The sequence below is a fragment of the Aquarana catesbeiana genome, linkage group LG05 (genome assembly GCF_042186555.1).
Source record: "Aquarana catesbeiana isolate 2022-GZ linkage group LG05, ASM4218655v1, whole genome shotgun sequence".
NCBI lineage: Eukaryota > Metazoa > Chordata > Amphibia > Anura > Ranidae > Aquarana > Aquarana catesbeiana.
The window spans coordinates 193,564,359-193,583,109 of NC_133328.1; the positions used below are offsets into that span (position 1 = coordinate 193,564,359).

General features: G+C 45.1%; 1 protein-coding gene across 4 annotated transcripts in view; it reads left to right on the forward strand.

Moving 5' to 3' along the window:
- LOC141144605 (epidermal growth factor receptor-like) overlaps window positions 1-18,751 on the forward strand; it is a 285,658-nt gene that overhangs the window by 230,262 nt on the left and 36,645 nt on the right. For all 4 annotated transcript variants that reach the window (XM_073630457.1, XM_073630456.1, XM_073630458.1 and 1 more), the window contains one exon: window positions 1,256-1,452. In XM_073630457.1, the coding sequence (XP_073486558.1) occupies window positions 1,256-1,452 (197 nt within the window). The remainder of the gene's footprint in view (window positions 1-1,255; window positions 1,453-18,751) is intronic.

The window sequence follows — 18,751 nt, forward strand, 5'->3', positions numbered from 1 at the left end:
AATTTTACCCGCTTGCGTTGCAATCGAATCACAGAATCACAGTCTTTAAAGTTCTGTAATTTGAACAGGAATGCCCGTGGTGGTTCCCCAGGGCGTGGAGACCTCCCAGGCACTCGATGAGCCCTCTCAACTGCAAACATAGGAGAAAACGCTTCCCGGCCAAAAGCTTCCACAGGCCAGCACCACAGGATTCATTCCTTTGTTTTTTTTCCAGGATGCCCACTGCCTGCACATTATTTCTCCTAAGCCTGTTCTCCATGTCTTCCAGACGTGCAGCATGGCTGGAGGTTAGGGACTGAACCTGCCGTACTTCATGCTGCAACGGGGCCACATCATCTTCAATAGTACTCATACGGCCCTCCATTGCAACTGTGCAATCTCTTAATTTTTGCATGTCCTGTCTAATTAATGCAACTTCTATTTTCACTCCTTTAAATTCAGTAGTGAGACTAGACAGGTTAGTATTACAGGAGGTGATTGCAGCAAAGATCTCTCTGAGAGTAGGCTCAGGGTCTTGAGTGTCAGGGATGCTGGGATTACTGCCTGAGGCTAGGATAGCAGGGGTACTCACTGTGTCCCATTGAAGCTCAGCAGGGTCCTTTAGCCAGGCAGAATCAGTCTCCTCCTCAGCAAGGGGATCCAGAGGAGCCTCTACATGTGCTGTAGTCGGTTTGGCAGGAGTATCTTTGCCCAGTGTCTTGGAGAACAGCTTTTGAGCTGCCTATTTAGTCGACCGGGATGAGCAGGCGCCATCTCGGACCGCATGGTCGGGTCCTGTGTTAAGATCTTTACCCCCTTCTGAACATGTCACTGGGAGCCAGGTGAGACACCGGAGGGTAGCTGGAGAAGTGCTGTACACAGGGCAGGTAAACAGTGGTGGATGCACAGCAACAGAAGGGAAATATCAGGATTTTAGACAGGAGGTTTGGTGTAGAGAGTCCTCAGCACCCCCAGGAGGATTTATTTAATCTCTGTGTATCACCTCAGGCTAGTCACTTCACTGGGTATAGGTAAGGGTTTCCAACCCCTTTAATGCACAAAATAATGCTGTCTAAAGCCAAAACCATGTTTTATTTAATTTTGGATAAAATGATGAGGGGTTACAACTCCTGCTTAATTGCTGTCTGTGTCAACACTGGGGAGATTCATTCTCTTTAAAGTGTTTTTTTCCCTCCACCTTCAAAAAAAAAAAGAAAAAAAGGTTTTGCCTATGATAAACTTTAATGTAACAGCTCTTGTCTTCCTTATATTCTAGTGGAAATATCTCTCTTGGGATAATAGACCAAAAAATAACATCTCTGGGATTGCGGTCACTAAAAGAAGTGAGTGATGGTGATGTTGTAATTAAACAAAACAAAAATCTTTGCTTTGCTGATTCCATCGAATGGAAGCCTATCTTCAGAACAAACCAACAGGCAAGAATTAAGAACAATGGCCCTGCCGAAGAATGTGGTAGGTTTTCATTTATTTAAATTCTTTATTTTCAATTTTCAAAAGTACAGTCATGCAGAACTGTCAATGTCAATATACTCACAGACACCTAAAAACATTATGGAACTGCTTGATATTATATAGTCAAACATGATAATCTCCTGATGTGGACATCACTGCAGTTTTTAGTATTCTCTGTAAGTTCTGTCAAATGTAAGAGGGGAACAATGGACTAGAAGAGGCAACCTGGCCTAATTGTTTGTAAACATACTGTACAGTGAGCTAAGCTAGTTCCGCCTATATATGTAAAGTCTGGATGATGGCATAAGGGACTAGTATAAAACCAAACAGAACAGCAACTCAAAAAAACACGAGAGAGACCAGGGGTAAAAAAATAAAGGGGGGAGGTAGTGTAGCTTAGAGTAGGCATCACTAAATGGCGAACTGCGGTCCAGACATGGACCGAATGACAGTCCTATCTGGACTCTGCCACTTAGCAGCCTGGATGTCCTCTCCCATTTGATATTCTCCTTCCCCTTTCCCCTGCCGCCATCACAGCATTCAGCAGGTAGAAAGAAGAAGGTGCATGTCTGGACAAAGGGCGGGAGGGGGCTGTGATGTGAAGAGGAGGACAGGGTACACAGATGTAAAGGAGAGGGGGACTGTGATGTTAGGTGGGGGCTAAAGACACTGTTGTAAAGGGTGGAGGTCTGCAATGTAAGGAGGGGGGCTGTGATGTGAAGAGGGGACAGAGGACATTGAAGTAGAGGAGGCACTGTGATGTAAAGGGGGCTGTATTGTAAAGCGGGGCTGTGATGTAAAATTGAGGGGCTTGGATGCAAAGGGGCGCTGTGATGTAAATTGGCACTGTAATGTAAAGAAGGGGCTGTATTGTAAAGGGGGTGCTGCAATGTAAAAGGGGGCACTATGGTGTAAAGGGGGAGCTGTGACATAAAGGGGAGGACTGAAGACACTGATGTAAGGGGAAACTGTAATGTAAGGGGTTGGGGCTTTGATAGGAAGGATCCGAGTCATAGCCCAAACATGAGACTCAAACCTCTGCTGGATGAACATTTTAATTGCTGGACCTCTGTGTGAATTTTAGTTCAATACCCCTGACCTAGAGGAAAGGGGGGGGGGGGGGGGGGACTGCACGTGAGAACCTTACAAAGAGCTGAACTGGGCCAGTAAAAGGTCAAAGTTTGAGTAGTCCCTGTTAGGTTTCATGTATTTGGCAGCCAAATAAATTAACGTGGTCCAATAGAACCATATTTTGTGAACTTGTTCCTCTCAGAATTGGCAGCCATCATCATTTCCTCCATGGTTTAAAGTTTATTAACTTTGGACAACCATAGGCTGTTTGGTGGAGGCTTTGTTTATTTCCAATAAATTGGGATACAAGATTTGGCTGCATTCTGCAGCTGTATTAACCACTTCCTAACCGCGCCATAGCTGAAAGACATCTGCAGCGTGGCTCATTCATTCCGGGAGGGCGCCTATGGACGTCCTCCCAAAACCACGCTTCTCACGCGCCCCCTGGGTAGCACATCTGGTGCGCTCTGTGATTGCTGTGTTCTTCAGACACAGCTGTCTGGACAGAGGGCGGGCGCTGCCTAACATTTCACGACACAGCTGATCACATATAAATGCCCATCAGTGCAGCCTATCAGTGCCAATCAGTGCTGCCTATCAGTGCCACATATCAGTGCATCCTCATCAGTGCTTCCTCATCAGTGCACATCAGTCTCACCACATCAGCGTCCATCAGTGCTGCCTCATCAGCGTCCATCAGTGCAGCCTTCAGTGCCCATCAGTGCAACCTCATCAGCGCACATCAGTGAAGGAGAAAAATTACTTTTTCGCAACATTTTTTAACAGAAACTAAAAAAAAAAAATTCTATCCTTTTTTATTTGTGTAGCAAAAAATAAAAAAAACAGCCATGATTAAATACCAATGTAAGAAAGCTCTATCTGTCTCAAAAAATTGATAAAAATTTCATATGAGTACAGTGTTGCATGACCGCGCAATTCTCATTCAAAGTGTGATAGTGCTGAAGCTGAAAATTGGCCTGGTGGGGAAGGGGGTATAAGTGCTCAGTAAGCAAGTGGTTAAAAGAGATCATATGTAGCATTTCACTGACAATGGGATCAGATGAAGACAATACACTGCTGGATCATCCAGCATCAGGACAGCCATCAACTTTAGAATGACATGCGAAACCTGTGATTCCTAGGCAAGACCAGAAGATTTGAAGCATGGTGCTTACCTTTTTTGACATCTTCAACACAATGGAGAACATTGAGGGAAAAGTTTATGTAATATCTTGGGAATCCTATACCATCATGACAATATTGTATAACCTATTTCCTGTATAGCACAAGCGTTATGCCCCGTACACATGGTCGGACTTTGTTCGGACATTCCAACAACAAAATCCTAGGATTTTTTCTGACGGATGTTGGCTCAAACTTGTCTTCCATACACACCGTCACACAAAGTTGTAGGAAAATCCTGAACGCAGTGACGTAAAACACGTACGTCGGGACTGTAAACGGGGCAGTGGCAAATAGCTTTCATCTCTTTATTTATTCTGAGCATGCGTGGCACTTTGTCCGTCGGATTTGTGTACACACGATCGGAATTTCCAACAACGGATTTTGTTGTCGGAAAATTTTATAGCCTGCTCTCAAACTTTGTGTGTCGGAAAATCCGATGGAAAATGTGTGATGGAGCCTACACACGGTCGGAATTTCCGACAACAAGGTCCTATCACACATTTTCCGTCGGAAAATCCGACCGTGTGTACGGGGCATTAGACATTTTTTGGGTCAACTGTCTCATCTTGTCCTTTTGTTGAACCGTAAAGGTGACATTCTTTTCCTATTTCTCTAAATATGTCAGCTATATAACCTCAGGTGGGTAGGAAAGATTACAATAAGATTGGAGCAGGCCATGTCGGGTTGTTTCCGAACACAGTGCCTCAAGCTGCATGGGTGGTGGGGCAAGGACCATGATTTGCTCCTTAGTTGGGAGAGAAAATGGTGCAGTCGCATTGTTTGCCATAAGGGGAGTGAATGATTAAACATACCTTTTATCTTAGATAGTGGTTTCAACTTACCGCCTGCAAGGAAGTAGTGAGGACGATATCTGCCCATTTGAAATAGGTAATGGAATGCCCCTTTCTGTATACTTGTTGGAACTGTGGACTACCACAGGGGTCATGCATGAATGCATTTGTTCATATAAGATGGACTGCCTGTCCCCAGTAAATAATTTTAGGATCGGATCAATGAGCTGGTGCTGGTAAAGTGGCCTAATATTATCCTGGGGTAGCCAAGGGAGGCCCCCGAGTGCTATCTCCGTGAACACATGTTCTAATGGAGGAGAGAGAGATTTGTTTCTGGCAGCAGGCATTACTAGTATGGCGTCCTACTGCCAAGGACAGTATTATAAAATAAGTATAACCCAATACTACCATTAAATCTAATCCTTCTCCACCTGAACATTTAATTCAGTAAATTAAACTTTCAAAAACAACAATTTAAAGCCTAACCTTTCTTTTTTTTTTTTTTTTTTTTTTTATAAATTCTTTTTTTTCAAACTGCAATAGAGCAGAGCAAACGTTTACAGAAACGAACATTATGAAATGACACACAGGTCAAATATCTTTCAATGCAAATGAAGAGGAAGTTCAAAGGCTCTGAGACATTCAAACTTATCGAAATTCAAAATATGTATGAAAGAGAACAGGCTCTATTCAAGTGCAATCGCTGCCCTGACTCTCATTTTTCCCGTTTTCTGTGGGGTGGGGGGAACAAGGGTATGGACAGTAGAGGATATTGGATTGCAAAAGGGGCAGGGAAAGAGGGGGAGAAAAAAAAAAGGTGAGGATTAGGGATAGTTTCCCATCCCGGATGTGGTCCGCCAGCTCGTTCACGAGGGCCCAGAGTCCCTGTAAAGGAACCACAAGGTCCAGATTTCAAAATGTTTTTCCGTTTGTTCTGTGAGATCTGCCATCAGCTGCTCCATTAACTGTATGTCAGATGGCCGATCCAACCAGTTTGCAATAGTAGGCGGAGAAGATTTTTTCCATATGGCAGGTATACATGCCTTAACTGCGTTAAGTAGATGTTTTAGAAGAGAGTTTTTGTAACGTTTGATGTTCAAAGCCAAACCTTTTTTTACAATTTGAATATAGTGTAGAAGGGTTAGAACATCTGTCATGGTTTTATTATATACGGTATAAATTATTATCACCTGTTCATTATTTGGCATTTGTGCCACTGTTAAGAAAATGTATCTTTTTACCCTATAGCAACCCAAAAGGGGCTCCTTCTGTCCAGTCTTTTCATTTTCCATAATTAAAAAAAAAACTGAATCAATGCTTCAATAGCACTTGTACTGTTATTTTCTCCTGTCTTTATCATTTTCATTCTTCACTTTTGCCTTGGCACCTACCGTATAAACTATATATATTGCAAATTGTAGGATGGGAATGTTAGTGAGCGTGCTGCCCCACAGTAAAGCATTTATGTTGCATTTACACTTTGCCATTTTAACCCACATGCTCCTCTGTTGACATCAATGGAAATGCACATCATTGCGCATTGTATTACGAGTTGCAACATACATTAACACGTGTAACAATGCATTTCAGGCTTTTGCATTGACTTCAATGAAAAATGCATGCATCTTATACGAGGTGTAACTTCACTCTATAGCTGTCACAGGGACTTTTGCTGATTTATCATTTTTCAAGATTACCAGTTATGGATTAGAATTTTGCAAATTTTGAATGGAACAAATTATGAATTACTTGACCATCTCTAGACAAAATGGCCCAGGGAAAACAGCTGCAGCATAGTATTAGTAGCAGCCCAAAGCAGGATGATGCATAGCCCACAGATAACCTCCTAATGATTGACTGGGTTCCATGCTAATGATTACGCCAACAATTACCTTGGTTGAATCAACAGCAATCATAGCCCATTACATTTGTTTTTAACAGGGCTGGGCAAACTTAAGGGTTGGCACCCTTCAGCCATTTACTGTAGGGGAGTTACCTGGCCAATTACCAGTGCTCCCCCTGGGGTGGTTACTAACAACAAAATACGTATATACAGTACTACTTATGGCATGTATGTGTTGATAAACTACTTGGATAAAAGGTACATTTTTCAGAGTGGAGATTATACATCCACACCTCAATATTTAAATGATTATGTCTTAAGCTCTGTCTTGACAAAGCTGTATGCATAAAGCATCTTTCCCCCTGCTGATACCTGTTAAGCAGACCAAAAATGTAGGAATTTTGGTGCTATACTGTAGTTACCAAATATTTATAGTTCCTCCTAAAACCTGTTTAGCTTTTGTTGCTTTTTTTTTTTTTTCTATGCAAGTCTGATCACTTGGGATCACATGAATGTAAAAGCATGAATGCCAACCAGATCCGAAGCTTTTGTAAAATAATGTATAGCTTTACTACCCCCAAAGAGTAATATGTGCTCTTTGGGGGTAGTAAAAATCTCGAGGTTCTTCTGTGAGGGAGAAAAGTGCCTGTCATTTTCTGCAGGGGGAATTCCCCCCCCTCTTCTTTTTCTTTTCACTGACACACACAGAGCTGCTCACGCTGCACTCTCCACTGTATCCCTATTGGCAGGAAGGGGAGAGCCAATTACAGGAGCAATTACAGGAGCAAATCAGAAGGACTTTAACAAGCAGCAGCTGCAAAAGATTCTGGGATACATAGTCCCCATCTAAAATGGCCCTATAGCTTTCTATGGAGACAGAACTACAATAGCCAGTCTGCTCTAGGGGCAAAGGAACTAGATACTCCATCTTGCTGATCTGAGGAGATTTGTCAGAATACACGAGGCAGAGGAAGAGATTAGACCTAGGGGAGAGGTGTTGCCTCCCAGGTCAGTCCACCGCGTGATTTTAGGCAGCCACAGCCAGTTGGGACATCCAGCCTGAGAGAGGGGGATCCTAGGTGCATATCCAGATGCACCTGCAACGACGGTGTGAAGCGTTACAGTGTGAGGTGACCAGTCGGGTCACTAGAAGAAGTATCAAGGTGCAAGGGGCTAGAGTAACCCCTAAAAAGAGTCACGGGTGGACCAAGCTGCTTATAAAAAGGAATTGATTTTATTGCACAAAAAGATAATACAAATTTGCAAGAAACTGGGTTCCCACCACCAACACCTAGACTGAATTTAAAAAAGACAACGTTGTCTATATCTAAGAGCAGCTGTGTCACGCATGGAACAGGCACACATCATATAACCAAACAGATTGCAAATAAAGGTGCATATGACAATGAATTGGTTCCCGGCGACATTCACAGTGAAAATATGTACCCATTCGGTCACTGTAATTATATAAACCCCCAGCTAAGGGATATATGGGTATATGATTGGATCATCAGCTCAACTGAAATTAATCACAGAGAGTGGCTTGTCACTGTAAACTGATAGCTTGAAAGTAAAAGCTGGTAGGTATCCTGTGTAAGGAGCGACATGTAAGCATTGCTATTGTAGTCCAAGTATCCAGTTACTAATATAAGCTATAGAAGTAAAGCTAGCCCAAATACTGAGATCCATGAGATAAAGCAGCAGGTAGAAATGAACTACAAGTCAGAGCTGGCACTTTTAAGGAGAAATTAAACACGAAAGGACCGTTGGTCCGCTCACCCGACCAAAATAGGCAAGAGACTGTGTATTCAGAGAGGTGTCCCAGACGTCCCCAAGGGGTTCCTGTTGATAACTAGGGATGAGCTTTCTGTTCAGGATCAAAACCGAACATTATGGGCCGTTCGCGCCAAATTTGAGTGGCGCGTAACGGCCCATAATGCACTGCGGGAGCGCAGTGCATTGCTCTATGATGATTGGCCAGAACATGCACCATGGCCTGCATGCTTTGGCCAGCTAAGAGAGCCATAATTGGCCAAAGGCAGGGTGACTTTTGCCAATCATGGCTCAGGGGGACTAAGTCCACGCCCCACACTATATAAGTCCGCCTGCACGTCGGCCTTGTGTAGTGTGTCGTTGGCGTGGACGGAGAGAGAGTGTCATTTAGATTGAGTCAGCTGCAGTGCTTTCAGTTAGCTGCAGTGCATTTAATATATATATATACAGTCAGTCTCGTATAAATATATATATATATATATATATATATATATATATATCCACTGTATCCAGTTTAGCTAGATCTGACTGCAGTCCGTTCCTGGTGTACTGTTTCTAATATACTTCAGGCAGGTGATTCAGCTAGGTGCAGTGTATTTAATATATATATAGATATATATATATATATATATATATATATATATATATATATATATACAGGGCTTTTTTCTCAGAGAATAGGTGCAGGAACGCAACCATGCCCGCCACACACACATACCTGCCAATTGGCATCAAATAGTAGCTCTTCCCTCTGCATACAACCCCTCCCTCCACTGCTCTCATCTTCTCCCCCCTCCTTAAAAGCTCCACCATCTGTCATATTTCTTACCTTTGTTACAATATTAAGCTGAAGCACCTATCCGGCTATAGTACCTCCCAGCATACTATACTATATTACAGTCACTTGCAAGGGAGATCATGCAGTAGGAGCATCAACAATTGGTCACCAGGGAAAAAATGGAGACCCAAGTGGGTGCAGCCTACCACGCACCCTCTCCTGCCCATGACTGCACAGAACCATGGGCACCTGTTCTGTATCTCCCTTCTCCCTGTCTGGCACTCAGTGGGATCTGCACAGGGGATCTGACCTATGGGAGCTACTGGGAGATAAGCTATCACTTGTAAATGCAGAAGCTGGACTAGTGATAGTGGTGAGCAGGGAGCAGAAGACCTGAGCCAGAGGTGGTGGAACTGAGTTCCCCCTAGTTCCTGCTGAAAAAAAGCCCTGTATATATACAGTCAGTCTCGTATGTATATATTTCTAATATTTCACAGCAGGGCCTATTCCTGCGCTCAACAAAAGTATCTGTGAGGCTTTACAGTGTTGAGCCACCACCACCACCACCACCACCGCCTAAGGCCCAATTTTTCTGCCCCTGTTTAACAGGGACATGTAATTACAATTCTTGATATAATATTTCACAGCAGGGCCCATTCCAACGCCCACCAAGAGTAACTGTGAGGGCTTACAGTGTTCTGGTACCACCAACACCTAAGGCTCAATTTTCTGCAGAGTGTATAGGGCAGGCCGTATAGTATATATAGGCGGCCCCCTATTTTCAAACATCCGACTTACAAACGACTCCTACTTACAAACGGAGGGAGACAACAGGAAGTGAGAGAAAATCTACCCCTAGGAAGGGAAATTCTCTCCTGTAAAAGTTAATATGGGAAAAAGGTATCTCCCCACTGGTGCTTTATCACCAATCCTTGTTTCCCTAATAACCCAAAATGTTCAAAATCCAATTGTCATTGGGACAGAAAGTGAGGTGAAATCTTCTGATCCAGGGGCACAGACAGCAAAACAAATGTTACAGGGGTGATGATAACCCTTCCCTATGTTATCCAAAAAGCTTAAAAATAGATTTTTTGGCTGGAGCTATACTTACAAAATGTACCTGTTCCAAATTACAAACAGATTCAACTTAAGAACAAACCTACAGTCCCTATCTTGTTTGTAACCCGGGGACCGGGTAACATTACATTACAGCCGCAAGCCGTTTTAAATTACTTTTTTCCTTTAGAAATGTCATTTTGTGCAGGGACTGTTCTAAACACGGGAAAAATGCGCCACTTTACAGGCATACTATAGACACCCCCAGGCACGATATTTAAAGGAATATTACACTTTTATTGTTTCACTTTAAGCATTATTAAAATCACTGCTCCCGAAAAAAGGCCGTTTTTAAAACTTTTTTTTGCATTGATACATGTCCCCTGGGGCAGGACCCGGGTCCCCAAACACTTTTTATGACAACTTGCATATTAGCCTTTAAAATTAGCACTTTTGATTTTTCACATTCGAATCCCATAGACTTTATCGGGGGTTCGGGTGTTCGCATGAATTTTTGGTCTGTTCGCATGTTCTACTGAGAACCGAACCGGGGGGTGTTTGGCTCATCCCTTTTGATAACGAGGGACCTCACACTACCGAAGACTTTCCGTCCGGGATACTCGATTGCCATGCAGGGGTCTAGGGAGTTTTGATGACTCTTCTGCTGGCCACAATGTGGCGTTGTAGGGCCGTTTTTGGCAGCCGCTCTGTTAGCTCTGCTAGCTCAGCCAAAACATGGCTACTGCTGGCTTCAAGGTGTGTAATGCGCCTCCGCCGACGTGACGTGATGCATCACCCGTGACGGTAGAGCATCACTGTCGTGGTATCTTCTCCAACATGTTTCACCCAATCATGTGGGTTTTCTCAAGCATGGGAGGGGCCTGTGGCCGTCATCTATTTATACTGTTTCTACATTACACATCATTGATTAGACTTTGTTATTTACAAACCGGCCACTAGATGGCAAACTCCCGTTTTAAACACCACACATTCACTATCCTCTCTTAGCTGCTGGCTAGGGATGAGCCGAACACCCCCCTGTTCGGTTCGCACCAGAACATGCGAACAGGAAAAAAGTTCATTCGAACACGCGAACACCGTTAAAGTCTATGGGACACGAACATGAATAATCAAAAGTGCTAATTTTAAAGACTAATATGCAAGTTATTGTCATAAAAAGTGTTTGGGGACCCGGGTCCTGCCCCAGGGGACATGGATCAATGCAAAAAAAAGTTTTAAAAACGGTCGTTTTTTCAGGAGCAGTGATTTTAATAATGCTTAAAGTCAAACAATAAAAGTGTAATATCCCTTTAAATTTCGTACCTGGGGGGTGTCTATAGTATGCCTGTAAAGGGGCGCATGTTTCCTGTGTTTAGAACAGTCTGACAGCAAAATGACATTTTGAAGGAAAAAACTCATTTAAAACTACCCGCGGCTATTGCATTGCCGACAATACACATAGAAGTTCATTGATAAAAACGGCATGGGAATTCCCCAAAGGGGAACCCCGAACCAAAATTAAAAAAAAAAATGACGTGGGAGTCCCCCTAAATTCCATACCAGGCCCTTCAGGTCTGGTATGGATATTAAGGGGAACCCCTGCCAAAATTTAAAAAAAAAAATGACGTGGGGTTCCCCCTAAATTCCATACCAGACCCTTCAGGTCTGGTATGGATTTTAAGGGGAACCCAGCGCCAAAGAAAAAAAAAAAAACGGCGTGGGGTCCCCCCAAAAATCCATACCAGACCCTTATCCGAGCACGAAACCTGGCAGGCCGCAGGAAAAGAGGGGGGGACGAGAGTGCGCCCCCCCTCCTGAACCGTACCAGGCCACATGCCCTCAACATTGGGAGGGTGCTTTGGGGTAGCCCCCCAAAACACCTTGTTCCCATGTTGATGAGGACAAGGGCCTCATCCCCACAACCCTGGCCGGTGGTTGTGGGGGTCTGCGGGCGGGGGGCTTATCGGAATCTGGAAGCCCCCTTTAACAAGGGGACCCCCAGATCCCGCCCCCCCCTGTGTGAAATGGTAAGGGGGTACTTACCCCTACCATTTCACTAAAAAACTGTCAAAAATGTTAAAAATGACAAGAGACAGTTTTTGACAATTCCTTTATTTAAATGCTTCTTCTATCTTCCTTCATCTTCTGGTTCTTCTGGTTCTTCTGGCTCTTCTGGTTCTTCCTCCGGCGTTCTCGTCCAGCATCTCCTCCGCGGCGTCTTCTATCTTCTTCTCCTCGGGGCCGCTCCGCACCCATGGCATTGGGGGGAGGCTCCCGCTCTTCTCTTCTTCTTTTCTTCTCTTCTTCTCTTCTTCTCTTCTTCATTTTCTTCTCCGGGCCGCTCCGCACCCATGCTGGCATGGAGGGAGGCTCCCGCTGTGTGACGGCGCTCCTCGTCTGACAGTTCTTAAATAACCGGGGGGCGGGGCCACCCGATGATCCCGCCCCCCTCTGACGCACGGTGACTTGACGGGACTTCCCTGTGACGTCACGGGGAATGCCACAGGAAAGTCCCGTCATGTCCCGTGCGTCAGAGGGGGGCGGGATCACCGGGTGGCCCCGCCCCCATTATTTAAGAACTGTCAGACGAGGAGCGCCGTCACACAGCGGGAGCCTCCCTCCATGCCAGCATGGGTGCGGAGCGGCCCGCACTCTCGTCCCCCCCTCTTTTCCTGCGGCCTGCCAGGTTGTGTGCTCGGATAAGGGTCTGGTATGGATTTTTGGGGGGACCCCACGCCGTTTTTTTTTTTTTTGGCGCGGGGTTCCCCTTAAAATCCCATACCAGACCTGAAGGGTCTGGTATGGAATTTAGGGGGAACCCCACGTAATTTTTTTTTTTTAATTTTGGCCGGGGTTCCCCTTAATATCCATATCAGACCTGAAGGGCCTGGTATGGAATTTAGGGGGACTCCCACGTCATTTTTTTTTTTTAATTTTGGTTCGGGGTTCCCCTTTGGGGAATTCCCATGCCGTTTTTATCAATGAACTTCTATGTGTATTGTCGGCAATGCAATAGCCGCGGGTAGTTTTAAATGAGTTTTTTCCTTCAAAATGTCATTTTGCTGTCAGACTGTTCTAAACACGGGAAACATGCGCCCTTTTACAGGCATACTATAGACACCCCCCAGGTACGAAATTTAAAGGGATATTACACTTTTATTGTTTGACTTTAAGCATTATTAAAATCACTGCTCCTGAAAAAACGGCCGTTGCATATTAGCCTTTAAAATTAGCACTTTTGATTTCTCCCATAGACTTTTAAAGGGTGTTCCGTGGCATTCGAATTTGCCGCGAACACCCCAAATTGTTCGCTGTTCGGCGAACTTGCGAACAGCCAATGTTCGAGTCGAACATGAGTTCGACTCGAACTCGAAGCTCATCCCTACTGCTGGCCAAACAAACTCAGATTGGCATAAAATAGCAAGCAAGTAGTTTATCTGGGAAGTTAATCGTGATTTGAGTAAAATGTTTGAAGTTGGGCATGTGGTGTCAGGGGACAGAGGAGAGAGGCATGACGTAAAAAGGGTCATTCCTCTGCTCTCCTCCTGCCTAGAGCCGACCTGAGTAAAGGTAACCAGTCTGGTACAGATTACCATATTGTGATTTATTGTTATTGAAGTGTTTGACTTTGCTCTTGGGGTTATTCTCAGGTTTTGTATCCCCTGAAAGCAGCCTGAATATAGTATTGAGCTATATTGCTCTTAATCTCAGTTATTGCTCTCCATTTGCATTACTTGAATATATATTGTTACTATTTGTAACTCTTTTCCACAGAAATATTGCAGTAAAGACAATTTCTGTGTTTTATCATAACGTGTGCGTTTCTCATTGGTCTTTGCACTTACACTATTGCCAGGTGTGCCAGAGGGGGCTGAGACTGTTATTAGGGTTGAGAGGCAGAGTAAGCAACAAACATACTTAAGTGGCTCCTGCGGGGGTAGCGCTACATGTCGGGACTTTGTCCAGGATAATACCGCTACTCTGCAATTAACTCCTCAAAACAGCACCCCTACAAGTTCCAAGATAGACACCACAGCTGCGGCCCAGTGGTTTGGAAGAAGGCGCTCACCCAGAGTCAAGTGTAGTGATTGAGCTTCCTGGGGATGCCTAGACTAAAGAACAGATCAACCAGGAGGTGAAGACATTGATTCCAGATCAGAAGGCGTGGTTTTTTGCTGTCACACCAGACCAAGAGGCCTCTTGCACCCATGTGCTGCTAGAATGGAAGTAGGGGATTCCTGACCATTTTCGAGGGTCCAGTGTGCAGTTGGCTGACCAGGCTGAGTTTCCTCTAATACAGTCACACACACCAGACAGGTGTCCAGCAAGTACTAGCCGAGTTAAGGCCTCAAAGGAAGAGGTCCCTTCCATACTGTCTTTGGCCATGATCGGACCGGAGTTCTTCGCTGCTTTGGGAGATTTTGTGTCAAAATTGCCAAGGGACACTCCAACGTGCTCTGGAAATGAGTACCAGAAACTCAGGTCCTTTTCTGGAAGAGAACCAGTACCTACAGGGGAGGAGAGTTTTGAAGAGTGGCTGGACCAAGCCACCCAAGTTATGGATGAATGGGATTTCCCTGAGACCCACAAGAAGCAGAGAATTACAGAGTCTTAGGGGTCCCGCATCAGAAGCTATCCACAATCTGAAGCTCACGCAGAAAGGTTTTGCTGCTCAAGATTACCTGAATATTCTGCCGGTAATATTTGGGCGCACTGAAAATGCCTCTGACCTGTACCAGTTTGAGCATACTTATCAGCACAAAGGGGAGAAATTATCCAAATTATGTAAGGCGTCTGGATAAGATATTGCATCAACTCCTATTGAAGAAGGGTTTGGACCCCTGTGAAGTGGATGAGGTCCATGCACAGCAAGTCTTGCGGGGTGCCCAGCCATTGGACCCCATCACCATTCTACTAAGAACTCAGCAGGATGGTGGCATATTGAAGTATCCAGATCTGATCCGGATTGTGCAGGAAGAGGAGGCCATGTTGGAAGACAAGAAGGCAGAAGTAGATGTCGGGATCAGAGTGGCCAGTGTAGATGGTGGTAACTCAGAGGTTGAGTTCCTCAAGACTCAAGTGTCACAGCTGATGCAAAGGATGACCGGCTCTTTGGGTCAAATTGCCTAAGTGGACACCATCGCCACCTCCAGATTATGCAAAGAAGCAGAATCACCGGATCTCAAGTCTAAGATAGCCGCTTCCAAGATGCCGGTATCCCAGATGATGTAGATGATCAACATGCTGACAGCGAAATTCACTGAGTTATTCGGTGAGGGGGCCGCAGTGCCTAATGTGCCTCTGGCTTCGTCCACAGCGCCTGGCAAGAGGCCAATGAATCCAGATGTCTGTCTAAACTGTGGAGGTGTAGGTCACTACCAGCGAGGCGGAAAGAAGACTGGCATGGACCGCAGAGAAGTAACCCAAAGATAGAGAGAAGGCCTGGGCCTTCAAGAAGAACCTTCCCCGATTCTGCAAGAGAACAATGGAGGACACCAGCAGTCTAAGCCGTTTCAGTGAGGAATGCCTATCAGCCTCCAAACCATCGCCAGAAGCAGCATTCTCGAAAATGGAAGACGAGTCCAGTCACACAAACCTGCTGTTCTAGATGTTTCCACCAAGCCTCCTGCTCAGTTGGTAGGCCCTCTGCCTGTAGTGCCTGTTTTGGTGGAAAGAATCTATACAAGAGCCATTCTTGATTTGGGTGCTCAGATGACTTTGCTGACCAGAGACTTTTATGAGAGGCATTTGTCTTACATGCTCCCGCAAAAGTTGGAAGATATAGAGATCCAGGGTATTCAAGTGAAGGATTACCCTTGTGATGGATACCTGAGTGTCAAGTTATTATGTGATCCATTGAGGGTTGGAAAGCCTCAGAATTTTGAGACACTGGCCATTGTGTGTCCTTGGCTGCCAGGATCTACGGTAAGTTAGTTGATTGTAGGGACCAACACAGATCTGGTGAAGCGGCTGTTAGCCCCTGTTGTCCTCAGATGTAATCCCTTGACTTCCCTGCCAGCAGGAGGGCCAGAAGTGTCTCCCTCATCCACAGTGAATGAAGAAGGATACAGAGCAGAAACAAATGGGACTGATCTTCAGGAGGCAGAAACAGTCAAACAGCAGAGGCTAGTGAGCCTACTGTGCCTGGGCCAGTGAGACAGAGAGAGCGGAGAGTTAATCATCCTCTCAAGAGACTAATTTATGATGTGTTGAGTAGGGATGGGCGAACTTATGCTCGGGCCGAACTTTGGTTGTTTGGATGTTCTGCGAACACCAAACAATATGCGGTGTTCGGGGCAAATTCAAAAGGCGCTGGAACACCGTTAGTCTATGGGACACTAACATGAAAAATCAAAAGTGCTCATTTTAAAGGCTTATATGCAAGTTATTGTCATAAAAAGTGTTTGGGGACCTGGGTCCTGCCCCGGGGACATGTATCAATGCAAAAACTTTTTTAAAAACGTCAGTTTTTTCGGGAACAGTGATTTTTTTAATGCTTAAAGTGAAACAATAAAAATGAAATATTCCTTTAAATATCGTGCTTGGGGGGTGTCTATAGTATGCCGGTAAAGTGGCACATTTTTCCCGTGTTTAGAAAAGTACCACAGCAAAATTACATTTCTAAAGGAAAAATTGTCATTTAAAACTGATCGCGGCTGTAATGAATTAGTTACATAGTTACATAGTTACATAGTTAGTCAGGTTGAAAAAAGACACAAGTCCATCCAGTCCAACCATAAAAAAACAAAAAAAACAAAAAAACAATATACCCAATACTATACCCACAGTTGATCCAGAGGAAGGCAAAAAACCCCAGCAGAGCATGCTCCAATTTGCTACAGCAGGGGAAAAAATTCCTTCCTGATCCCAGAGAGGCAATCGGATTATCCCTGGATCAACTTTACCTATAAATGTCAGTACCCAGTTATATTATGTACATTTAGGAAAGTATCCAGGCCTTTCTTAAAGCAATCTACTGAGCTGGCCAGAACCACCTCTGGAGGGAGTCTATTCCACATTTTCACAGCTCTTACTGTGAAGAAACCTTTCCGTATTTGGAGATGAAATCTCTTTTCCTCCAGTCGTAAAGAGTGCCCCCTTGTCCTCTGTGTTGACCGTAAAGTGAATAACTCAACACCAAGTTCACTATATGGACCCCTTATATATTCAAACATGTTGATCATATCCCCCCTTATTCTCCTCTTCTTAAGAGTGAACAAATTCAGTTCCTCTAATCTTTCCTCATAGCTGAGCTCCCCCATGCCTCTTATCAGTTTGGTTGCCCTTCTCTGCACTTTCTCCAGTTCCCCGATATCCTTTTTGAGAACTGGTGCCCAAAACTGAACGGCATATTCCAGATGAGGTCTTACTAATGATTTGAACAGGGGCAAAATGATATCTCTCTCTCTGGAGTCCATACCTCTCTTAATACAAGAAAGAACTTTGCTCGCTTTGGAAACCGCAGCTTGGCATTGCATGCTATTATTGAGCTTATGATCTACCAAAACCCCCAGATCCTTCTCCACTACGGATTCCCCCAGTTGTACTCCCCCTAGAATGTATGATGCATGCATATTCTTAGCCCCCAAGTGCATAACTTTACATTTCTCAACATTAAACCTCATCTGCCACATAGTCGCCCAATTAGACAGAGCATTGAGGTCGGCTTGTAAATTGTCGGGTCTTGGCAATATAGATAAAACTCATTGAAAAAAAGGGCATGGGTTCCCCCCCCAGTCCATTACCAGGCACTTTGGGTCTGGTATGAATATTAAGGGGAACCCTGAACCAAAAATAAAGAAAATAATTGCGTGGGGGTCCCCCCAAAATCTATACCAGGCCCTTCAGGTCTGGTATGGAAATTAATGGGAACCCTGCGCCAAAATTTAAAGAAAATGGCATTGGGGGTCCCCCAAAAATCCATACCAGACCCTTATCACGCAACCTGGCAGGCCACAGGAAAAAAGGGGGGACGAGAGAGCGCCCCCCCTCCTGAACCGTACCAGGCCACATGCCCTCAACATGGGGAGGGTGCTTTGGGGTCAGACCCCAAAGCACCTTGTCCCCATGTTGATGGGGGCAAGTGCCTCATCTCCACAACCCTTGCCCGGTGGTTGTGGGGGTCTGCGGTCTGGGGGCTTATCGGAATCTGGAAGCCCCCTTTAACAAGGGGACCCCCAGATCCCGCCCCCTGTAAAATAAAAATGTCCAGCGATGTAAATTCACACCGCCCGACGGACCGGAAAAAAACAGCCGCAACCGTTCCGCCTCCATGGGAGGCTCCCGCCGTGTGACGCTTCTTCTGGGTGACAGTTCATATATAGCTGAGGGCAAGGCCACCCGATGACGTAAATGGGTGCCTGCCACGTAGCGTCAGTGGGGGGCGGGGTCACCCGTCTACGTCACCGGGTGGCCCCGCCCTCAGCTATAAAAGAACTGTCACCCAGAAGAAGCGTCACACAGCGGGAGCCTCCCATGGAGGCGGAACGGTTGCGGCTTTTTTTTCCGGTCGGGCGGCATGAATTTACATCGCTGGACATTTTTATTTTTTATTTTATAATAAAGGACTTGTCCCAAGGTGTCTCTTGTCTTTTTTACCATTCTTTCACCTTTTTTGTGAAATGGTAGGGGTACAATGTAACCCGTTAACAATTCACATAGGGGGGCCGGGATCTGGGGGTCCCATTTGTTAAAGGGGGCTTCCAGATTCCAATAAGCCCCCTGCCCACATACCCCCACAACCACCAGGCAAGGGTTGTGGGGATAAGGCCCTTGTCCCCATCAACATGGGTGCTTTGGGGG